General features: G+C 42.3%; 1 protein-coding gene across 1 annotated transcript in view; it reads right to left on the minus strand.

The window, feature by feature from the left end:
* Positions 1-242: 242 nt before the first annotated feature.
* Positions 243-26,172, minus strand: part of LHFPL3 (LHFPL tetraspan subfamily member 3) — a 526,198-nt gene continuing 500,268 nt past the window's right edge. The window contains exon 3 of the mRNA XM_029233850.1: positions 243-556. Coding sequence (XP_029089683.1) covers positions 528-556 — 29 coding nt within the window. The 3' untranslated portion in view covers positions 243-527. The remainder of the gene's footprint in view (positions 557-26,172) is intronic.

The following is a 26,172-nucleotide window of genomic DNA, read 5'->3' on the forward strand; positions in this document are numbered from 1 at the left end:
GGGAACCAAAGGTCATGGCTCCTATGAAAACATTCACAGGCATTTTCCAAGATGCCTCCTCCGTAACTGATGCTTGATCAGCTTCTTGGCTATTGAAATAGGAATAATTTAGGATGGACTGCCTTTTTTAAAATAATCTTTAAAGATTAAAGCTTTCTGTTTTCTGTTTGATTAAAAAAGGACAGTTTACAAACTTCGGTACATATATATTTTACATGTTAATTCTAGCACATTTATATTCCTTTTCCTTAAAATATTTCCTGAATGTGATTTCTCATGAATATTATCTGCTCTTATTCAATGATAGTTTCCAATGAGCTGGTGTTTAATCCGTGATCACATCTCCTTCCAGAAAATCACTCCCATCTCTGCCGATCTAGATTTAGAAGGTGCTTTGACAGTGGACGCTTCACTCTCGCCCATATCCATCTTGGTCCTCTGATCTCTCCCAAGCGTCTTCCTTCTCGATGCTGATGTACAAAAGCTGTTATTCAATTTGTTTAGCTGTTATTTGATTTGTTTTGTGCTCATTCTAGAGAATATTGGCTTAGCAGAACTGCAGAAGGGGGTACGGGGTGGGGAAGAGAAAGACAAAAGAGAGAAAGAAGAAATGCATCATTTTCTGTCCTCAAGATGTTTGTGCATATTTGTCACGGAAAAACCACACCAACAAATGGTTCAAACGCACTTTAGATTTGTTATCAAAAAAGGCTTGAAAAGTTTGAGGTTTCTGGTCCATTAAACAAACAGCACAGTCTTCCTGGTGAGGGGATCCCCTGATAACCCAGACATGCATATTCCCTATGTGTGGGTGAAGATTACAGGCTGCTTTGAAAGAGCAAGGAAGAATGCAAAATGATCCCAAGCATCACTGATTTTTCTGCCTGGCATAGAAAATGTCTCCTTGAGGATTTTCCTTTTCCTTCCAAGTTTTACTTTCTTATCCAATCAACATTATTAACAGCTACAAAAGGAATGATTATAAAGATGAATCATCCATGATCCAATCACCTTGAGACACGAACGGTTTTCTTCCCATGTCTCTTTCTATTTCTTATCTAAAATGTGCACTTATTTGGTACAGTAGGAATCACGGTATAGATGACATTTTTAACATTACACTAAAAACGTATTTCCTGCGTTTCCACTCTGCATCATCAGCATCGGTTTCTCATGACTGCGTAATATTCCATTCCGTTCTCATTCCTCTCCAGTCCACGCTCAATATTACACTCTCAATGATTTCACAAATGCCAGATATGTAGGTAGGTTTCTGTTTCTTTTGTTATTATTATCAATAATGAATATCTTTGCCTATAAAACTATTTGTTCTCTTAAATTCTTTCTTTAGGACAAATGCTCAGGGGATGGCTGCTTTTTCTTTTCTCCAACATACTAGGGACTGTGCCTATATTGATAGAGACCACACACAGTATGATCGACTCCATTCTTTGTATGATTTTCATAGACTTTGGCACTGTTGACCAGGGCTTAAGGGCACGTTATATATTGTGAAGATGGATCAGTGCACCTAGTTGGCCAGATTGGGGCTGAAAGAAAAAAAGCCTGTTGGATTTTACATCACAGAGCACTTAGAAACACATATTATAATGAAACAATTGGCCCATTACTCAGTTTTAGTCCTCGTTTCACATCTCAAGATAAGATTATGCTTTTTGAATAAGTGCTAGGGAAACCTCTGAAAGATTCTGTCGTTGTTTCTAGAATTTAGCCCCTTGTTGTTTTCCAACATGCTTTAAAAAATTTTAATGCACTTTATGATTTTTAACGAACTTCTCTCAGTGAGAGAAGTTGCTTTAACGTACCCAGACTACACAGGGGATAATTGAAATATGATCATGTCATAATGACGATTAGTCTGTAATGATTCTTTGAGCTTGAATCATGCAGGCAGGGTGATTTCTTCAGATAAGCAACACAAGCAAGCCATTCATGGATTTTACATAGTGCTACAGGCACTTCTGAACTTGGTGTGGTCTCTGTTGCTGTGTCATGGAGGTGCTCTTGCTTGATGGTACCCAAAGTTGGGCTTGTGGGTCCATGATTCCACTACTCCAGCATAATTCACTCACTCTGCATAATTCTCTATTTAAAATCCACAAAGCTGCATGCCTGGGTTTTCGAGTAAGATTTGTGAAAGGTGCTAGTGGGGGAGGGGAGGAGGAGTGGGGTTGTAAGTGTAGGAAGGAGAACAGGGAAATGGGCGATGAAAAGTGGCCGTGTGTGTGGAAGAGAAGGTAGTCCCGGGAAGTGTACTTCTCAGGACTATACGTGTGTGATGTAGGGCAAGAGGGAGGCGAGAGGGAGTCCCCATTGTCTTAGGTTTGCAAACGAATATACCCCTGATTTCACGATAGAAAAGCCTGATGTGGTGTGAACCATTTGTTAGCATCTCGGAAACGGAGACTCCCGCTTTCTCTTTCCGCAGCTCTAAGCTGCCTGATTTGGCTTTATAACATCCCACTGGGCTGGGAAGAGAGCAAACAGGGGTGGAAGGGCTTTAGATCAGGGCTTTAGTTCTGACACACAAGCCTGGGGAGAAGGGAGCTTCCTACAGGGTAGGTACCTCCCTGGGAAGATCCTGAGCCTTCTTGTAGGAAGGGAACCTCTGTGGCCAGTCTCACAGGGTTTCCGGTTTCCGGTCCACCATCTGGGCCCATGGCGGAGGGGCAGACCAGGACAAGTCATTCATCACCAACCCCTCCTGGATCTGCTTTGGTCTTGGGTCAAGGGTAGCCTCCGTGTAGCCAAATGCCTCACTGGATCCCTCGCTGTAATCTCACCATCAATTACTCAGCCCTTCCTTCTTAAAGTTCTCTTCTTTGTTGACCACTGTCCACATTGGGACTGCACTCCCCACCCCCAGTACTAACCTTGGGTGGGGAGGTGAGGAGTGAATGGGAAAAGAGAGAGTGAAGCCTGCAAGCCAGGCCTGGACTAGGGAAGGCAAGTGGGGCTCCTCGGGTACGAGATTTAAGGAGGCGCTCACTCTCAGGGTCGTGCAAATGCAGGGCGAGGGCCTCCTTAAATTTTGCATGCCAGGCTCCTCATTTGCCTCACCCTAGTCCCAGTCCTGCTGTGAGCACAGGCTGCACTGTCAGGAGGCCTCCTGGGAAAGCTGGCTGGGCTGGGGTTACTCAGACACAGCTCCCTAGTGCGTGACGCCACCATGCAACAGGAACCCTGGGGCATGCGAGAATTCTGCAGCCTGTGCTAGGCTAAAAGAACCAGCACCTGTGTTCCAGGGTTGATCAGAACACCAACACTCCTTATACAGTACCAGGAGAACACTTTGCCAAAGGAGTGCAATTAGAATTCTACAGCAATCACTTAAATGGCCCGCACAAAGAATTTTCCACCTGAAAGCTTGGCAGGGGCTAGCCTTTCAAACAGACGTGTGAAGCCAGCAGGTGGAATAGGATAAAGGGCAGAGTTTCCCTCTCCAGATGTCACTGTCACTCCTTCTGCCTAATAATTCTGAGACACCAGGGCCGTCTGCAGAATTTGGTGGTAGCATTAGCATGGTTACACTGTGATCTTCGCTTTGTAAAACATTCTGCTTTTTTCAAAACTTTTGCTAACATTTCCCACGCACCATGGATGTTGCAAAGCTCAGGGGAGGCGATTTAAAAGCTGTCATCTTCTCCCAGGTTTGTACAGAGCAGGGCTGAATAAATAAGTCATTCAATGCTGCTGTGGATCTTTGTTCAGCCGGGTTTGTCCTTGTAACACGTCATGGGCTCTGAGTCGCCTATGTTCCATTTCCAAAGGGTTCTTTGCAAACCCTTTACGAAGCTGTCATTTGAATCGCTGTTCATGAGAGCAGCATTTATAACGGCCACATTGTCCAGGCTGTCTAAATGCTGTGGTGTCGTTGAATTTTCTATGTGTTTGCCGGCTTTGAAAGGTCTCCTGTGATCTGCTTCTGCGTATTGTTCCTATCCGACCTATTCAGTTAGGGCTTGGAGCTCCCACTGTCAGGATAGCTGAGGGGCAGGCACTGTCTAAGTGAGAAAAATGCTTCGTGGGGGTGGTCAGGCTTTTAGCAGAATAGCTTGCTGAATCTTTGTTGTGAAAATGAGTAAGGGCGGAATTCCAGGCCATTTTTTCTCATCGGCTGTACAAGCTTAGTCATTTTCTCTCACTCTATTGTTTCAAACTGTGCCCACCTCTGATAGTGCCTTCTGACACCCTTCATCTCTGGGAGGTTGAATACAGTCCCCTGGAAATAACACCTCACCATCTACACCCTCAGGTGCTGTAGACAGGATCTGCCCCACAGTGGGTGTGGCAGGGTAGAGCTGGCTGCAGATTCTCTGCCTTTCCTCTCCTTGAGAGATGGCGTCTATGTTCCCCTCCCCTTCAATCTGGGCTTTAAGAGTACTGGTGGTTTATTTTTTAACATGGTAAAAGAAAAACACATAAAATACATTTACCCTCTCAACCATGTTGAAGTGTACAGTCCAGTAGTGTTCGGTATATTCGCACTGTTGTGAAACAGATCTCCGGGACTTCCCATCTTGCAAATCTGAAATCCCATACCCATTACACAACATCCCCCTTTCTCTTAGTAACATACCCCCATCCCTTAGTAACCACCATTCTGCTTTCTGTTTCTATGAATTTGATGCCTTTAGATAGCTCCTTTAAGTGGAATCATGCAGTACGTGTCTTTTTGCAACTGGTATATTTTACTTAGCATAATGTCCTCAAGGTTCATCCATGTTGTAGCCTGTGACAGGATTTCCTTCCTTTTTAAGGTGGAATAATATTCCATTATATGTATGTACCACATTGAGTTCATCCATTCATCTGTTGAGGGACATTTGGGTCCCTTCCACCTCTTGGGTATTGTGCATAGTGCTGCTATGACATGGGTGTGCAAATACCTCCTCAGGACCCTGCTTTCAATTCTTCTGGATATATACCCAGAAGTGGGATTGCTGGATCATATGGAAGCTCTGTTTTTAATTTTTTGAGGAACCTCCATACTGTTTTCTATTGCACCATTTTACAGTCCCACCTATGGTGTACAAAGGTTCCAATTTCTTCCCATCTCTCTGACACTTGTTATTTTCTGCTTTTTTGAGACTGGCCATCCTAATGGGTGTGAGGTGATATCTCACTGTGGTTTTGACTTGCATTTCTCTGGTGATTAGTGATGTTGGGACCCTTTAGAGAACTGGCAGTTTCTGATTCCCCTGCTGGAGTGACCACATAGAGAGGCCTTGGTAGTATGTGGAGAGGGAGAATGGCCTGGCTGAGCCCACCTTCCCAGCCATTCCTGCAAGGGCCCCACCTATGCATGAAGCCTTCTGGGACCCTCCATACTACTGATCTACCTGCCAAATGCCACCAAGTGACCCTAGCTGATGCTACATGGAGCAGAAGAACTGCTCAGCTAAACCCTTTCCGAATTCCTGATCCACACAATTGTGAGATATAATAAAACTGGGTGTTAGTAGCTATCCTAATGGGTGTGAGCTTTTTCAACAAAACTTTGACAAAGTTTTAAGCCACTAAATTTGGGGATAGTTTGTCATGCAGCAAGAGATAACTGGAACAGTGGGCAGATGCCCTTTCTCTGCCTGTGGTTTGGATTTGCCGCATTAAATATACTGTAAATGACACGAACAGCTGGACAGCCGGCACAATGCTCACAGGTCAGGAAGAGTGCGCCATCTTTGACTTGTGCGTTCCTTCCTGACACATAATTTCTAGAGGAGCAATACCTGAAACCCTGTCCTCCACCTACTGGTCTATCCATAGCCTCTCTTTGGGCAATCATTGGGTTGTGCCTCAGGTGGTCTAACTGTAGAGCATTAGGATCTGTGCTGAAAATAAATGCATGCTCACAACATACTTTTGCGCTGAACTAAGGCCTAACACTGATTTTGCTGCAGGTTAACACCAGCACTATAGGTGATGAGAAGGCCTGAATTTGTTGTGATTGCACGTATCGATATATGCCCATTGCTCATCTTTACTTGCAGGCCACCCTCCCACTCATCAATCCCCATCAGCACACTCTCTGGCCCGTGACTGCAGTGATGCAAGCAAACAGTGAGATAGGAAGCTACACACCAGTTACCAGCCCTTCGATATTCTCTAATGCCTTTTTACCCCAACCAGAAAGGTAACACCAGTACTTCTTCCTGGGCTTTGTAATTCAGTTTGCATCCAAATTCTTAGCTGCTTGCAGCCTGGACTTTTCAATGGGCCTGGCAGTGACTGTACCTGCTAGGTGGCATCTATAGTTTCAGGGCTGGTGCCAGAGGCAGAGGGATGGGGAGTGGGGAGAAAAGGAAAGGAGGACAAAGTATTATAATCTTTGGCTCTTTTCACATAGGACCAGTGACTACGTTTCCATTTTTAGAACAGAAAGCTAGATACAAAATAGAAATAACTTACTCCTGAAGGCTTCCACCACCCTACCTGTCATAGTTCATTTTGGTTTCTTTCTATCATATTTCAGTTTATTTTTTCAGTTTATTTCAGTTTATTCATATTTCAGTTTATTATTCATAGCACTACGCAAGACCTGTAACCATCTCATGTATTTTCTTCTTTTCTGCCTTTCTCCCCCATGAGAATGTGAGCTCCAGGTCCTCAGCACCTCCTTTGTCTTGCTGAACAAACGGAAGAACTGAGAAACAGAAGGGCACCTCCCTCTCCCCTGCCAATAATTTACTAGGTCAGTGCTTCTCAAACTTCAATATGTTTAAGAATTGCCCAGGTAGCTTGTTAAATATGCAGATTTTGATTCAGCAAGTCGGGGTGAAGCCTGGGAACCTGCATTTCTAACAATCACCCAGGTGATGCTGCTGCTGGTCTCACACTCTAGGATGCAAGGCCCTGGAATGAACTCCCTGAGGAGAGACTGTGTCCTATTCATCTTTGTACTCTCAGCTCAATGATGTGCTTGGTATATAATAAGTGCTCAGAAGTTGTTTGCTGAATGAATGGCTGAAACCAACCAGTCACAGGAATCTATGAAAAACCCAGCAAAGCAAATCTTGAGAGATTGGTGGAGGTACTCAGTGACCTGAAACCTCAATGTGGACTTTTGGGGGCTTTCAATTCCTTCCACCTCCATTAAAGGGCTGGGCAGAGGGAGCCGAGGAGGGGGAGGGGTTCTCCTATCCTGAACCTACAAATAGAGATTTTAGCACTTGGTTGTCACAATAATTTTTTTTTTTTTTTTTGCGGTATGCGGGCCTCTCACTGTTGTGGCCTCTCCCGTTGCGGAGCACAGGCTCCGGACGCGCAGGCTCAGCGGCCATGGCTCACGGCTCATGAGAGCTCATGGCTCTCAACCACTGTGCCACCAGGGAAGTCCCACAATAATTTTTTTAAAAATATAAATACATAGAGAGGTAGCTAAGAAATGAAAAATGTACAGCCTGAGACAGACCTAGTACATTTTCTTTTTCCTTTCTCCACCTAGCTTCTCCTATTTTTTAGCCTTTATATTCTCTGCCTTTCTTTCTCTTTTTCTTTCTGTCTGTCTCTTCCAACTTCATTTCCATCTGACACACTATTTTGAACACAGGAGAGTTGGAGGATAACTGCTCAAACTGTTTTTCTGACTCCTCATGCAAATCTTCTTTGCTGAGATGGGGCAGAAAATGGTCTGAGGTTCAGGTCCTAGTGACCTTGCACTATTCCTGTGTGCAAGGGACAATTCACCCTTGACATCAGGCACAACACTATCTCATATGACTTTTCCTAGAAAATAAACAATTCATGAGGAGGAATTTCGATTGTTAATTCATGAACACCTCTTTTCTCTTCTTCCTCCCCTTGTCCCCATTAAGGAATACTGTAAAATCTATTAAAAACAAGAAAACAGGCACAATTACTTGGTAGGCCTCCCCCAGCATGTTGAGAATAGAATGTGAGTGCTGACTTATCAATCCTAACAATATTCACTGTCCAGCTTTAACAGGAAGCCATTCCGTACTTTACACAGGTTGAAAGGCTTTTAATAATGAAGTCCAAAGACACGCCCGTCGGAGGGGGAGAGTGTAGTACCCTCATTCTTAGTGTATTTCACGAGAACTCATAGATTGGGTGTCAATCTTACTACATCATCCCTGCCTTAGTGACTTCTAAGCACTCTTCCGTGCATAGAAATTACAAATTTTTCATAGTTGTGTTGCCTTTGCATTTCATGAATATACTGAAAATATGTGTGTAATATCTGCTCGGCCCTACAAAAATGTGTAACTTCATTCTGTCTTTGCAGACTGACTGTGATGTGCACCACATTCTGGTTTAATGCTTATTCAACAATAAAACTCTTTTCCTTTTCTACTACTTTTATGGAGAGATTTTCTGGGTTGGGGGATGATTTTGTTTATAATCATACTACCCAGACAATGTACATTGATATATCTCTATTTGTGCACCTAAATGCTTTCTTTAACACCTGTCCTCTTTTAGGACAGAATTTACAATAAGGAAGGAAATGTCTTTTGAAAATTTCTCCGAGAGTGCTAGAATCAGTTTTATTAAAAAGGGCTTTACTAACAATTACCTATTAAAGCCCAAATGATGCTCCCCTTTCTTCTTTCTAACTACTCTACCAGCTTCTATGAAATGATGGTAAGGCACAACTCTTTAAAATCATCAACTCATCCTCTCCTTCAGGAAGTGGTGAGCCTTTTGTTTCTTAGGATGTGGACCTATGGTCTTGAGTAGTTTTTAGCAGACAGAGTTCAAGGTCATGAGGCTTCACATGCGCTTATTACCACAAATTTAACAGTCTTGATCCTAATTATCCATATGGGTGTTGGCTGTAATGAAATAAGACATTCAAGTATGATGTATGCTTGCTCTGTAGACCAAAGGGAAGTAGACCACAGAGTCCATAAGGCAATTTATAATCAAGATGTAATTCACACACACACACACACACACACACACACACACACACACACAGTAGCCCCTGTCAGAGGAGAAATCAAGAACTAATGCATTTGCAACAAGGATGGATGTGGAGGGCATTATGTTAAGTGAAATAAGTCAGACAGAGAAAGACAAATACTGTATGATATCACTCATATGTGGAATCTAAAAAATACAACAAACTAGTGAATATAACAAAAAAGAAGCAGACTCACAGACACAGAGAACAAGCTAGTGGTTGCCAGTGGGGGGGGGGCTGGTGGTGCCATACAGGGGTGGAGGAGTGGGAGGTACAATCTACTGGGTGTAAGACAGGCTCAAGGATGTGTTGTACAACACAGGGAATATAGCCAATATTTTGTAATAACTGTAAATGGAAAGTAATCTTTAGAAATTGTATGTATATATATAAAAAGAGACCTAATGCGTTTAGCAAATGTGTAATCCATTACTGATTGGCTGACATCAGTTAGCCACAAATGACAGAGCGGTACAGGAGGGACAGAGAACAGCTGAACTGCAGAACATTAGAGCTTTTTAAAATGCAGAAAGGAGTGGACTATTCTTCAGCATAGAACTTTTTAGAGGTGACCCTTTGCTGTCAGATAAATCCATGTGCTCAGCACTGCCCAGGAGGCCTCCCGTGGCCTCACCACCACAGCCTCTCTTCATGGGTTCCCCACTTCAGACTGTGCTCTGGCCTCCTGAATGTGACCTGCGGGTCTCGGAAGGAACCCTCCAGGCCTTTGCCCCTTCTGCCAAAATGCCCTTCCTCCCGTTCTCTAAGTGCCGAATCCCTCTCATGTCTCACATCTCATCTCAAGACACTAGTCCTATAGGATTAGGGCCCCACCCTGATGACCTCATTTAACCTTAATTACCTCCTGAAAGGCCATATCTCCAAATACAGTCATACTGGGGGTTAAGGCTTCCACGTATGAATTTGGGGGGATACAAGTCAGTCCATAACAATGCCTAGGGCTCCTTTCAAGAAACATCTGAGGTTTGTTGAGCATCTGCTGTGCACTGGGTGCTTGGGACACAGAGTACTATCAGAAGCAGCCCTTGCACTCACAGAGCTCACTGTCTACCAGGACTAGGCAGGCTGGTTAATGCATGACTGGTGCAAGATGGGGACCAAAAGAGAGAAGGGACAGGTCAGAAAATGCCGGGAGAAAGAAGAGAAAGTGACACTAGGGGTGCGCATGCATGTAAAAAATGTCATGTGAGGACACAGAAAGAAGACGGCCATCTGCAAGCCAAGGGGAGAGGCTTCAGCAGAAATCAAACCTGCCCACATCTTGATCTTGGACTTCCAGCCTCCAGAACTGTGAGAAAATATACTTTTGTTTAAGCCACCTAGTCTGTGGTCTTTTGTTATGGCAGTCCTAACAGACTAAGACAGGTGTCAACAAGGCTAACCTCCACCCCTCCCCACCCCTTTTTTTTTTTTTTTTTGCAGGTAAGCACTCTGAGACCTAGAGAAATGAAATTGCCCAAAGTCATCCAGCTAGTTAGCTGAAGACTTGAATTAGCCTTCTTTTGACCTAGAGTGATGTTCCTTCTCCACTAGTTTTTCATTTTTTTCCCCCAGTGAAACACTTTTTTCAAGTGAATCTTTTAGGAATTCCAGTTCTACACGTGAAACAGAACTCAATGCAGCTGCCCCGATCAAGGGCCCAGAACCCCACTCTGCCCAGTCTTCCCCTCTTCCCCTGTCCCTCCTCTACATCACACCTCTGCATATCTCCAAGGATTCATGGAATCTAGTGTGAAAAGTACTGCTGTACCCCACGCCACCTCCTCCACATGATACCACACATCTCTCAGTTTGCCATGTTCTCTCTCACTGATGTAAGGCATTAGAAACCTGTTCTGAAGTAGGAAAGCCAACTGGGTCAGTAGAAGATAAGACAAGGCAGCCAGAGGATGGACGACTAGGATTTCTGAGATGGAAAGGTCACTGCAGTTGATCTGGCTCTGTCCTGGGGAGATGGTAAAGACCTCAACAAGTACAGTAGAATCATTCAGAAACCAGGTGTGCCCCTACCCTGGTCTGGGACTCATTTTCTAAGCAAGCAAATATCCAAAACATACACATGGCTTCGATTCATTCCAAGGTGTACTGATGTTACAGTAAAGGCATTTTACTGATGACCGTGGGAGAAAATCCCATGGCCTTGGGGATCCCTGCCGCAGAAACCGGGCTTTGTGAATGCTATATGGCCAAGGGCAGTGCCTCCTCTGGACCTTCTTGGATCTCAGTCACCTGGGTATTTGTGAATATGCAGATTCCAGAATCCCAGGTAGACCTACTGAGGCAGTATCAAGACCCCAATGTGTACATTCAAATTTAAGATGGTTAGTACTTTGGCTTTGCAATCAGAGGGAAGTTTGAATCCCGGGTCGTCCACTTCCTAGATGTGGCCAAGTCATTTTACTTGCTAGAGCTTTGGCTTTCTTATCTGTAAAGTGGACATAATACCTATTTTACAAGTTTGTTTTGAGAAATCAAGGTCAGCATTAAACCCTCACCCTCCCCGGGGGAAAGAGAGAGAAGAGAGGAAATAGAGTCAAATTGAGAAAAGCAGTTTCTAAGACTTCCCTGTGAAGTTTCTCCTATTTTGACAAATAATAAAATAAGAAATCCACATAGTTTCTTAGTGCTTATTTGGAATTAAGCACTTTAAAATAACCCTTGAGGGTTTTATAGGCACTAAGGATAACATCCAAGTGCTGGAAAAACAACTTCATTGGGGTAAGCATTTGGCTGGAAGGAGGAGGGAAAGAGGCAACAGACTTAACCCCCGGAGAGGTCTGTTTGCTATTTTATGGACACGGTCATAACCTGAGTCATACCCCAGTCAGAACATCTCCCCGAAAAGCTTAGAAATCAGCTGTGGTCCTTGTTCTCTGTAAGACTATTGGCTGGGATTTTAAGGTTTCTCTATGATGATAAAAGCTACCTTTATTGAACACCAACTGTATGCCAGGCATGTACTAAGTGCTTTACATCCATTATGCCGTTCAATCCCCACAGATACCCCTGTGGCAGGTAATATCATTAATTCCATTTTACTAGTAAGAAAACGAATTCAATGGTTGTGACTTTGAATAGTATATACCAATAAAGATAACAAAGAACAAAGGCAAACAAGATCCAGCTCTGTTTTCTCAACCATTCTACTTTGATATTACTTCCCCAGACATGTCTGAGTCTTGAGACAGTCTTGCCTGTCACTCTACTCCTTCCTCTGATTTGCACAGATGAGACTGGGGTCTCAGTTAATACCAGGTTGTGAGTGTAAAGTCCAATGAATGGCATTTAATAAATGTTTGTAAAAAATCCTCTGAATATACTATTATAACAACAGAACAAAGTTGTACACATAAGATTGTTTATTATGGCAAAAAATTGAAAGTAAGTGTAATGCCACAATAGGAGATTGGATAAATAAATTGTGGTACTTTCCTACAACCATTTAAAGTGAATGTAGACTGACAAAGCAATCTTGAGAAAGAACAGAGCTGGAAGTATCATGCTCCCTTACTTCAGACTACACTATAAAGCTACAGTAATCAAACAGCATGGTACTGGTACAAAAACAGAAATATAGATCAATGGTACAGGATGAAAGCCCAGATATAAACCCATGCACTTATGGTCAATTAATCTACAACCAAGGAGGCAATAATATACAATGGGGAAAAGACAGTTTCTTCAATAAGTGGTGCTAGAAAAACTGGACAGCTACATGTAAAGGAATAAAATTAGAACATTTCCTCACACCATATACAAAAATAAACTCAGAATGGGTTAAGGGCCTAAATAGAAGACTGGAAACCATAAAACTCCTAGAAGAAAACATAGGCAGAACACTCTTCGACATAAATTGTAGCAATATTTTTTTGGATCTGTCATCTAAGGCAAAGGAAACAAAAGTAAATATAAACAAATGGAAACAAATTAAACTTAAAAGCTTTTGCACAGCAAAGGAAACCACTGACAAAATGAAAGACAACCTATTGAATGGGAGAAAATAACTGCAAATGATGTGACCAATAAGGAGTTAATATCCAACATATATAAAGAGCTCATACAACTCAATACCCAAGAAACAAACCACTCGATTAAAAAATGGGCAGAAGTCTTGAATAGACAGTTTTCCAAAGAAGACATGACAAGCAGGCACATGAAAAGATGCCCCAAATTACGAAGCATCAGAGAAATGTAAATCAAAACCACAATGAGATATCACCTCACATCTGCCAGAAATGGCTATCACCAAAAAGACCACAGATAACTAATGTTGGCAAGGATGTGGAGAAAAGGGAACTCTTGTATATTGTTGGTAGGAATGTAAATTGGTGTAGTCACTATGAAAAACAGTATGGAAGTTCCTCAAAAAACTAAAAATAGAACTACCATATGATCTAGCAATTCCACTCCTAGGTATGTATTTGAAGAAAATGAAAACACTAATTCAAAAAGATACATACACTTCAATGTTCATAGCAGCATTATTTACAATAGCTAAGATACGGAAGCACCCTACGTGTCCATCAATAGATGAATGGATAAAGAAGAAGTGGCATACACATACAATGGAATACTACTCCCCCATAAGAAGAATGAAATTTTGCCATTTGCAAAACCATGGATGGACCTGGAGGGTATTATGTTAAGTGAAATGAGTCAGACAGAGAAAGACTAATACTCTACGTTATCTCTTATAGGTGGAATCTAAAAAATAAAACAAACTAGTGAATATAACAAAAAAGAAGCAGACTCACAGAAATACAGAACAAACTAGTGGTTGCCTGTGGAGAGAGGGAAGGGAGGAGGAGCAAGATAGGGATAGGGGAGTAAGAGGTACAAACTACTGTGAATAAATTAAGTAAGCTACAAGGATATACTGTACAACACAGGGAATGCAGCCAATATTTTATAATAACTTTAAATGGAGTATAATCTGTAAAAATTTTGAATCATTATGTTGTACACCTGAAATTAACATTACAAATCAACTATGCCTCAATTAAAAAATTTAAAAAGTAAAATGAATGTAAATCTATATTTGTATTTATTTGTTTGTTTGTTTTGTGGTACGCAGGCCTCTCACTGCCGTGGCCTCTCACTGCCGTGGCCTCTCCCGTTGCGGAGCACAGGCTCCAGACGCGCAGGCTCAGCGGCCATGGCTCACGGGCCCAGCCGCTCTGCGGCATGTGGGATCCTCCCGGACCGGGGCACGAACCCGTGTCCCCTGCATCAGCAGGCCGACTCTCCACCACGCCACCAGGGAAGCCCTAGATCTATATTAAATGAGTGATATCCATGACATATTAAATGAAAAAAGCAGGTTATTAAATAGCATGTATAGTGTGATTCCATTTGTGAAAATAAAACACATTTATATGTGCATAGGAAAAACAACGTGGAAGGATCTACCCCATAATGTGCTAATTAAGCTCTGAATGACAGATTTATGTTTTTTTTCACTTTCTGTACTGTCTGTTTTGTTTTGTTTTCTTACAGTGAGCTGAGCATGCATTACTTTTATAATTAGAAAAAAATGTTCTATTATCATTTTGGAAATTAAATGCCTTGAAAAGAAAAGGAAATTGAATATTCTACCATCTTCATAGTCTTCATGAATTTGTGTTTGTTTCTCCAAGAGGGAGATTAGGAGATGGTCTGAAACTCTGAGCACACCATAGGGATAGCTATGTTTGTATTTCTAAGTACCCCTTTTGCTACCTCCACATATACTCGATATATTTTTCAATATGCCACTCAATACATTCTTGCTGAATGAATGAGCACTAGAAAGAAAATCTGTGATCGATATGCAAAGTATTGCCAAAGAAGCACAATTTCATAAGGACTGGAAGAAGCTATAACAATGGAAAAGAATAACTTTCCATTTCTTTTTCTTGGATTCCTGGTAGCAAGATTAACTTGTGTTCAAAGTAATTCCATGAATGATTCTACATCCTAGAATCAAGGCAGACCAGGGTGGTAATTGTTTAAGTCACTGTAAGAGCTGCTCCCAACAGACGTTTCCCATCAACCTGTCTATACTACATCTCTCTTCCTCGTTATTGCTGCCTTTGGGGGCTGCCACAGATAGGAGAGCTGCCATGCCATTTGTCCAGTGCATGTTCACTATAATAGAACATTCTTTTTTCACAGATAGGGAACAGATTTCTGGTTCTTAGAAAGGCTTCTCAACCTCCAAACAGACTTTGATGATTTTATTTGTGATGCAGGGGAATGGGTCTTGGTCAATACAAAAGAATACCAATTCAGTGACCATTCGAAACAGACTCAATTTGGCAATCAGATGTCTCTGATGTGAGACGAAAGTTGAGGTGTAAGTAGGCAGGGCACCAGATCAGCAGAAAGGCTCAAGAGATTAACCCTGACAGTTGCAACAGGTGCTACAGTAGCCGAAGTAGAAATAAATTATCTACTGTGTCACCTAAAAAGACTAAACATTCAGTGGCCACCCACTCTGGTCTGTGGCAGGCATGATGAGAGGTGAACAGGGGCATGGCTGGTAAGCTTCCTCACCCCTTGTCCTGTCTGTTCTCATCAGCCTTTGAGGCAGGGAAGCACAAGCAGTACACCCACAGGCTTTCCTGGGGGCCATATTCAATCTCTATCTCAGACAAAGGAACACAGTGCAGAGGTGGTCCTCACTGCCCACCTAAACCTGCTCAGCTGCTAAAGGTGGTTTTGGCAGAGCCTGGCTTCCCTCCTGGTCCTTCCAGGTCTCCGGCCTGAAATCGTTTCCTTCCTGCTAGCAGTTTATCTCAGCACTGGGCACTGAGGTTTGCACCAGCACGTGTTCAGAGCCCAGTGAGGGGGAGGGGCTGTCAGTTACAAAGGGACAAACATACACCCAATTTAGCCACTCAGTTGCAGCCCCTCCATATAGACATCAAGCCAGGAGCTCTGGGGCAGGCTTACTGCTCCAGGCAGTGACTGGACAGTTTTTCCTGAGTTCTACAGGGAGTTGTAATGTGGGGAAGGGATAGGATGGAGCCCAGATTAAGATGAACAGCTCTGACGGCCCGGTGATTACTTAAGAGCCTTCCTCAGAGTCTCTTCTGCTCTGCAGGGAAGGGGCATAAGAAGGCCCCTAGCATTATTCTGCTGAGCTGTAAAACATTCTTCTTAGATGTTTCCTGCTTCCAAGGACTGAATGAGGAGAGAAGACAGAAAGAAAGAACACCTCTAGGAAGCAGAATTAGAATTGCTCCTTAAAAAGAAAAACTGATTGAACTTACTTAATTTTGAGATGGGTACAATATACCAGGTAGAGTGTAGCAGCTTGAAGTTTTAAATTTCTATTTTATCAAGGCAATATGTGCATATTGCTAAAAAAATCAAACCACAGAAGTGATCTTGCGATGAAAGAGTCACCTGCTTCATCCCTTCTCATACCCAGTCTTACTCCCCCAAGACAATCTCCTTTAATAGTTTGCAGTTATACTAGTTACTTTGGTAGTCAAAATCATATGCTAATATTCCCCTATTTATTAATATATCAATTTTGGATAATATCTGTTGAATCGCCTTTAGACAAGTGAGGATTTGCCTCCACTACTCCTCACCTTCTTTCTTTCCCAATTTTGAGTTGGCTGCCTTAAATACTATGTATACCTTTACCTTTTTTTCTTGTTCTCTTTTTTCTTTTAATTGAAGTATAGCTGATTTATAATGTTGTGTTAGTTTCAAGTGTATAGTGAAGTGATTCAGTTGTATATTTATATATATAAATATTCTTTTCCAGATTCTTTTCTATTATAAGTCATTACAAGATATTGAATATACTTCCCAGCAGGTCTTTGTTGTTTATTTTTTATATAGTAGTGTATATCTGTTAATCCAAAACTCCTAATTTATCCCTCCCCCACCCCTTTCCTCTTTGGTAACCATAAGTTTGTTTTCTATGTCTATGAATCTATTTTCTGTTTTGTAAATAAGTTTATTTGCATCATTTCTTTTTGGATTCCACATATAAGTGATATCATATGATATTTGTCTTTCTCTATCTGACTTGCCTCACTTACTACGATCATCTCTAGGTCCATCCATGTTGTTGCAAATGGCATTACTGCATTCTTTTTTATGGCCGAGTAATATTCCATTGTATATGTGTACTACATCTTCTTTATCCATTCATCTGTCGATGGGCATTTAGGTTGCTTCCATGACCTGGCTATTGTAAATAGTGCTGCAATGAACATTGGGGTGCATGTGTATTTTTGAATTATGGTTTTCTCTGGGTATATGCCCAATAGTGGGATTGCTGGATCATATGGTAACTCTATTTTTAGTTTTTTAAGGAACCTCCATACTGTTCTCCACAGTGGCTGTATCAACTTACATTCCCACCAACAGAGCAGGAGGGTTCCCTTTCCTCCACACCCTCTCCAGCATTATTTATAGATCTTGTTCCTTTTCTGACTGTAGTCAGACTCATCTCTATTTGAGATGAAGCTATCACATGACTGTTCCTTTTCCTTCTACCTTTTTACCTCTGACTCTCTGACATAAGCTTGACTTTTCGAAAGTCAACTGGGGATTTTCAGTACATTAATCAATGAAAACAACTTAGAGAAGAACCTCCCCTCTGCCTTATCAAGGGTAGTTTAAGGCCTCGTCTTTTTACATGTCTACATGATTGTTTGTGCCTTGTTCACACATATAGCGATGGCTGCATTGTATTGTCATGGATCTATCTGCAAGGGTATCTTCCTCACCGGCATTATGTGAGCCTGGATGATAAGAACTGAGCATTTGACCTCTGTATCCTCATGACCTAGTAGCATGCCTGGTGCATGGTAGGCCCTCAATATCTGTTTGCGGTGGAATATATGTACTTGTCTCTATTTTTATATAACTAGACTATTGAATGGTTGAAGGGGTGAGGTAACTTAAAAATATGTTCGAATATGGAAAAATTCATCAATGCTGTGTCTCTACTATCATGGTCTCCCAAGTGAGCATGTGTGTATGTGTACATGTATCTGAGGTTCTTGGTCTTGGAAAGAGTGGTCAGAGTGGCTCTCTAAAGGGGCAGCCCTGAGCAGGTGGCTGCCTTTCCGACAGCAATCCCAGAGGAAGTGCCGGCACCTTCCAGAATGAAAGGCAGGGCTGGTTTCCACAGTAAGGCACACCAGATCTGCTTTTCTTCGTAACTTGTTCTGACTCTCAAGCTGTTGAGAGCTGTCACAAGCAAAACCCAACCCCAATCCAGAAAGTCCCAGTCCACTCAACCTGAACCACAATAACCTGCTTCTGAACATATCTCCAAGATTTCAGTTCTACTGAAAACTGTCCAGAGTTCTCCTGTTCAGCTTTGTTCACACACAAGATGACTTCATGGGAGAACATCCATTTTTTAGGAAATATTTTTTGCAAAAGTCAATATTCGTAGCAAAGGCTGTTGATTCTCTGCTGCTTTCCCCTTGGGCTTTACCATTTCACTATCCACTGGAACAGTGTCCAACTGCCCACCTCAGCATCCTTCTGCCTGAGGACTTTCTCTGGACACAAGAGCCCTCTCTGCTTATGCATGGGGCAGACCAGAAGTGCCAGGGAATTAAGTCCCCTCCCCTCAGCAGTCCTCAGTCGATGACTGGTGAGAATTGTTGTATACATAGTACCTCCTTTGCCCCTGGACTCCCAGGCTTCTCTGGTGGGATTGAGCTCCAGTTACCCAAGAAGTGACTTGAGGCTTCCCTCCCTTTCAAGTCTCCCCTTCTCATGTCCTACCAGTGTTTCCTGGGATTGCTTCCCCAACAAACCACTTACACTTGATTCCTGGTTTCACGGACTGCCTATGGGGGAACTCGAACTAAGATCGTATCCTTACAGAATATGTTAGTCACCTTCCCTTCACTGCAGCTGTTTCCTACAAAGGAATCAGTTTTGCTTTTTCCTCTGCTCTGTGGAGCTGATGCTGACGTGCCCCTAGTGGAAGTTGATACCCATCTTTGTGGGAGAGTTTATGGGGAAATAGCTGCTAGCATAACAAGCTTTGGCATGAAAAGAGAAAATGCCATGGATTCCTTTAAGACACAGCAAGAAAGTCACAAAGCAGATTCTCCATCCATAGTTAGATGTCGAGAGTAGTAAGCTCTTTCATGAAGTTACATCAGGCTTCCCTTCCATTCACCCCTGACACCCAGGGAGGCCTGTAAGAGTTTTAATGTGATTTCTGGAATGTGCTTAACTTTCAGAGAGGGAATAGTTTAGCCCCTGGGAGAATTCCATTAGTATAATTTTGCAATAGAAAAGCTTCCTATTGCCTAATCTTATTAGCTGTTTATGGACAGTAAGTGGGTAAAAGCTGAGTTTGTGACTTGGTAATTGTGAGTACATAGTTTTTGAGTGCTTAGAATGTGGACTAAAGAAGAGATTATTTATGTGTACAGAGAAGAGGTACAGAACTCCAGAAATGACCACTATTGAAATAGGGGGCACGTCGTGTCCAAGTAGCCACCATAAAATAACACAAGGGAGGAAAAAAAGAGAGGAACTCGTTACTCCAATCTTTCTCCAGCTCTCCTAATAAATAAGACCTTCGATGTAACCTTGAAACCACTTGTCAGTAGCCGTCCTCACTTACGTTTGAACTTTTGCTTAGTTTCGTATCACTCACTCAACAAATATTAATTGAGCATATATGGTGCATCAGGCACAGTTCTAGGCACTAGGGACATACTGGTGGACAGAAGAGAATAAGTCCCAGCACTCACAGACCTTACACTCAAATGGGGAGGGAGACAATAAACAAATAATCATACACTATAATATATCAGGTCATTTTAAGTGCTATGAAGAAAAAGAAATCAGGGTAAGAAAAGAGTTGCTATTTGGGGGCAGGAGGTCAGGGAGGGCTTCTCTGCATGAAGTGAGGGAACAGACACCTGGGGGTCTCCACCTTCTGGGTGGAGGCATCGGCAAAGAGAAAGGCAGGAGGAAGAGCAGGGAAGCCAGGGTAGCTGGAGACAGGAGGTGGGTCAGCGAAGTGGATGGGCAAGTCCTGTGGGATGCACGGACCATGGTAAGGCATCTGATTTTATTTTATTTATTTATTTTTATTTATTTTTGCAGTACGCGGGCCTCTCACCGTTGTGGCCTCTCCCGTTGCGGAGCACAGGCTCCGGATGTGCAGGCTCAGCGGCCATGGCTCACGGGCCCAGCCACTCTGCGGCATGTGGGATCTTCCCGGACTGGGGCACGAACCCGTGTCCCCTGCATCAGCAGACAGACTCTCAACCACTGCGCCACCAGGGAAGCCCTGATTTTATTTTTAAAGTGCTGGGAAGTCATCGGAGGGTAGGGAGGCAATGAGAATTATGTTATAAAAAGTTCAACTGGGGCTCTTTTTGGCAACCAGACTGTAGGGGTAAGAGTGGAAGCAGGGAGGACAGTTAGGAGGCAACGAAGCAGCCTGGGTGAGAATGGATGCTGGCTCGGACTAGGCTGGTAGAGGTGGAGGTAGTAAGAGGCAGAGCCAGCGGGATTTGGTGATAGGTTGGACAAAGTGTGTGTGTGTGTGTGTGTGTGTGTGTGTGTGTGTGTCTGTGTGTGTGTGTGTGAGACAGAGAAAGAGAGAGAGAGAGAGAGAGACTGACTCATGGATGACTCTGAAGTTTTTGATCCAGTCCATTTGGGTGAGTGAGATGCTATTTACTGGGATGGGGAACACTGGGGGGAAAACAGGTTATTTGAGAAAAACCAGAAGTTTAGTTTGTATGTGTTAGTTTGAGCCACCTATTAGACATCTAGGTGGAGGCATAGAGGAGACAGACACACGGATCTCATCAGCAAGGGAGGGGCTGTGACTGGAGATACATATTTAGGAAATATCACCTGTACAGATGGTATTTAAAACCATGAGCTAGGAAGAATTCACTTAGGGGCTGTAAGAGAGAACGGGAGAAGCCCAAGAATTGGGGCCTGTGCCATATCCCCCTCTAGAGGGAGAAGTGGTCTGGGAAGAACAAAGAGAAGCAAGGGGCTATTACCCTCTTGCAGCTTTATATTAGACTGGGCAACTGGGCAGCTTCGTATTAAAAAATCAAACTGAGTAGCAAATAAAATAGAAGCCTCAGTTGTGATTTTCTCTGGGATAGAGTGAAAAGGATAGCATCTGGGTTCGTTTTCCAGCAGTACATTCTGCACTTGGATGAGCCTGAAGCACTGAATGCTGTGAGGGTATTTGGGAGGATTTTTCTTCCTGTCCACCCATCCCCAACTCCTCTGTTAACCCTTCCTCCATCTCCCATTCTTCCTCCTTTGCCTTCTACTTCTCTTCCTCCTCTCCACCAGTCAGTAAACTTGGGACTGAATTTCAGGTGGTTCTAGGGCATATGCAGTCTTCCCTGAGGTGTGGGTCATGGGCAATGTCGTTTTTCTTTAAACATCCATCTCAGACGGTTCACTAATTGGAAATTCATTAAGGCCTGCAAAATGTCAGAATGCAAATTCTCCTGAAAGGAGAGTTTATTTGTTCTTCACAGTTCAGCATGAATTACTTTAATCCGATAATCAGCTAATTTCTCTCCTAGCAGCTGGTTGAGATCAATCTGTACTACATTCTCTATTTGAAAAAAAAAAAAAAATCTCACCAGGAATACGGCAGAGATTCTCAAGCTTTATCACGCATTAGATTGACTTTGGAAGCTCATTAATATGCAGAGTCCTAGATTCCATCCCCAGAAACTCCCACTTCCTGGGTCCAGATGATTCTGATGCAGGTGGCTTTTGACCCACATGGGGAAATACTAGGGTAGAGAGGATTGAACAGAACTTTGGGGATCATAGAGTATTCCTGTGGAGAACATGCTTGGCAAACTGTCAGAATGAAGACTTCTGAACAGACCAAGAATGAAGTAGGTTTCAGGGGGTCCCTGAGGAAGGAGAGAGGAGGGGGGAAAAGATTGCAGGATGGAAAGGAACAGAAGGAAGCTAATGCCTTCTCTGTGATGTTGTTAGCACCCGAACCCACCTTTGGCTTCCAGGGTGTACTACGGGCCTAAACATTTATGACGCAATACGCACGGGATTAGGTATTAAGCACTTTCCAGACACTGTCTCATTTAATTCTTATCACCTGCCTCTGAGGGAGGTACTTTATAATCCCTGTTTGCGGACTAAAGAAGCTGCAAGGGTTTTAAGCGGGACAGATCTGAAACCCTTGTCTGGCTGACTGCAAATGCATGAGCTCACCCACTGGGTCGCACTGCTGAAAGGCGAGCTCCAGGCTTGGAAGCTCAAAGGGTAGTCTGTGATGATCACCCAGGAGTGTCAATGACTCAGGGACGAGCACAACGTTCCTCCGGGATGGGCTTGCTTTGGTGCCCCCTTGTGGCCACTAACCTGTAGTGCTGAGAAGTGGCGGGGAGAGCCATCGCTGAACTGAGTCCAGGACGCAAATTCGATTATCCAAATACCGCTCCTCTCACCTGGTAAAACACGCAGGCCCTTGACTCCCTGTACCTGAGCATTGCCGGGGAACTCGCGTTAGAGCTACGTCCCTCATATTCTGCCTCAGTGACACATGACACACTAATTTCCAAATTACAAGCCACAGCCTTTTAACCTGATCACACAGCGGCACACACCTTTCCTCCAACCATTTGGGCTCAGAGAACCGGCTTCATTTTCATTCATCAGTAAGGAAAAGCACCCCGGTTTCCCTACTCTACAAGGCCTGCTTCTATTTTTTAACAGCTGTCTGCCAAAGCACTAGTGTGCTAAAAATACTTACTTACAATACAATTCATCATGTACGCAGCTGCCAGGAGGAAGCTTAGTTTTAAGCTTCATCCAAGATGAAACACCTCTAAGAAACACATAACTTCATATAACTATTTATTAATATCATTTTTAAAGAGTTCTCCGATATGAACCCTTTGTTATAGACCTTGGAAATGAGAGAACTTGAGGCAGAAGTTTGTGAAAAGAGGTTTCTGCAGAACTATTTGGTCACAGTCTTGGCCAAGTTTATAAAATACTTCAGGAGCTCTTTTCCTTAACTTCAAACTCTATTTGTATCTCTTTGATTTTTTAACCTTAATTCTAGATCTCTGCTTCAACTTGATCTAGGTGAACTGGATCACCTTGTAAAACTAGAGTTGCCAGGTTTAGCAAATAAATATAGGATGCCTAGTTAAATTTCAGATAAACACTGAACAGTTTTTTAGTGTAAGTATGTCCCAAATAGCCCTGAAACTTCTGTGTTTGGGAACACCCTCAGTCCCAGGCAAATGAGGACAGTTAGGTATCCTAAATACAACATAAGCTATACACTCCTCTTGAGGATTTACCACCCACTGAAAAGTCCTGTGGAAGAGAAACTCTTTCCTTTTTGTAACAGCTCTGAGGTAAAATCCACATACCATAAAACACCTTGTAAAGTGTACAATTCATTGATCTTTAGTATATTCATCGAGTTGTGCAACCAGCACTACTAACTAATCGTGGAGCATTTTCATCACCACAAAACCCCAACACTTCTCCATTGTCTCGTCCCGCTGGCCTTTGGAAACACTCATCTACCTTTTGTCTCTATGGATTTACCTATTCAGGGCATTTCCTTTGTGACTGGCTTCTTTCACCTAGCTTAAAGTTTTCAAGGTTCATCCATGTTATAGTATGACTCAGTACGTCATTCCTTTTTATTGCCAAATAGTATTCCATTGTATGCATATACCACACTTTGTTTATTCATTCTTCAACTGATAGTTATTTGTTCCTACTTTTTCTGGAGTTTTAAGAGTTCTTATATATTTTGAAACATTAATGAAGGAAATTAAAGATGATTCAAAGAAATGGAAAGATATCCTATGCTCCTGGATTGGAAGAATTAATATTGTTAAAATGGCCATACTACCCAAAGCAATATACAGATTTTATGCAATCCCTATCAAATCACCCATGGCATTTTTCACAGAACTAGAACAAATAATCCTAAAATTTATATGGAACCATAAAAGACCCAGAATTGCCAAAGCAATCCTGAGGAAAAAGAACAAAGCAGGAGGCAAAACCCTCCCAGACTTCAGACAGTACTACAAAGCTACAGTAATCAAAACAGTATGGTATTGGCACAAAAACAGACATATGGATCAATGGAACAGAATAGAGAGCCCAGAAATAAACCCACACACCTATGGTCAATTAATCTTCAACAAAGGAGCCAAGAATATATAATGGGAAAAAGTCTCTTCAGCAAGTGGTGCTGGGAAAGTTGGACACCGCATGTAAATCAGTGAAGTTAGAACACACCCTCACACCATGCACAAAAATAAACTCAAAATGGCTTAAAGACTTAAATGTAAGACAAAACACCATAAAACTCCTAGAAGAAAACACAGGCAAAACATTCTCTGACATAAAAGAAAACATACCAATGTTTTCTTAGGTCAGTCTCCCAAGGCAATAGGAATAAACAAATAGGACCTAATCAAACTTACAAGCTTTTGAACAGCATAGGAAACCATAAACAAAATGAAAAGACAACCTATGGAATGGGAGAAAATATTTGCAAATGATGCAGCTGACAAGGGCCTAATTTCTAAAATATATAAACAGCTCATACAACTCAACAACAACAAAACAAACAATCCAATCAAAAACTGGGCAGAAGACCTAAATAGACATTTCTCCGAAGAACTCATAGAGATGGCCAATAGGCACATGAAAAGACGCTCAGCATCACTAATCACTAGAGAAATGCAAATCAAAACTACAATGAGGTACCACCTCACACCGGTCAGAATGGCCATCATTAAAAAGTCCACAAACAATAAATGCTGGAGGGGGTGTGGAGAAAAGGGAACCCTCTTGCACTGTTGGTGGGAATGTAAGTTGGTGCAGCCACTGTGGAAAACAGTATGGAGGTTCCTCAGAAAACTAAAAATAGAATTACCATAAGATGCAGCAATCCCACTCGTGGGCATATAGCCAGACAAAACTATAATTCAAAAAGATACATGTACCCCTATGTTCATAGCAGCACTAGTCACAATAGCCAAGACATGGAAACAACCTAAATGTCCATCAACAGATGAATGGATAAAGATGTGGTACATATATACAATGGGATAGTACTCAGCCATAAAAAAAGAACGAAATAATGTCACTTGCAGCAACATGGATGTAACTAGAGATTATCATATTAAGTGAAGGAAGTCAGAAAGAGAAAGACAAATATTATACGAAATCACTTATATGTGGAATCTAAAATATGACACAAATGAACCTATCTACGAAGCAGAAACAGACTCATAGACACAGAGAACAGACTTCTGGTTGCCAAAAGGGAGGGGGGTGGGGAAGGGATGGACTGGGAGTTTGGGGTTAGTAATGAAAACTATTACACATAGAATGGATGGACAACAAGGTCCTACTGTATAGCACAGGGAACTATATCCAATGTCCTGGGATAAACCATAATGGAAAAGAATATAAAAAAGGATGAATATATATGTATAACTGAGTCACTCTGCTGTACAGAAATCAACATAACATTGTAAATCAACTATACTTCAATAAAAAAATAGTAAAAAAAAAAAAGAGTTCTTATATATTTGGATACAAGTCCCTTATCAGGTATATAATTTGCAAATATTTCCCCGTCTGAAGTTTGTCTAAGAAATCTCTTTTTAACCCACTGTTCCCCAAATGGAACATTGAAATTCTTTATTCCAACCACCTATTAAATATTGAGTTTACACTGTGTGCCGGGCCTTGAGGGTCCCAGGATGAAGAGGAGCTGTCAGGAGAGGTTCACAGCCTTGGGTGTGGGGGGAAAAGCATAAAAGCAAATGACTATGGGGAGAGTGGGGAGAGGAAAAGTTTTGTAAATATAGAGTATCTTCATCTATCTCTAGTATTTGGTGCAATGTGGAACACACAGAAGTGACCGAAAAATATTTAAAATAAAGATTAAATCAGTAGCTAAATAAACTGGGGACCCTCCTGCCTCTCTTTTTTGTGGGTGCTGAGTTGTGATGTTTTTTATTATGTTTGTCACATAATTTAAAGAATTCTAAAAGGCTTGATGAGGTCTGAAAAATCTCTATCTGCTACGAACAAGTAACACTTCCATCACCATTAAACACCCCTAAGGCTTTGAAGGTCTTGGTTAAAATGAAGCTATGTTATCTGGGATTATCTGGGAGCTATTATCAGTCAGGTAACAGATCTAATGA

Source organism: Monodon monoceros, unplaced genomic scaffold, assembly GCF_005190385.1.
Source record: "Monodon monoceros isolate NGI ecotype Baffin Bay Population unplaced genomic scaffold, NGI_Narwhal_1 Super_Scaffold_2, whole genome shotgun sequence".
NCBI classification, from domain to species: Eukaryota; Metazoa; Chordata; class Mammalia; order Artiodactyla; family Monodontidae; genus Monodon; species Monodon monoceros.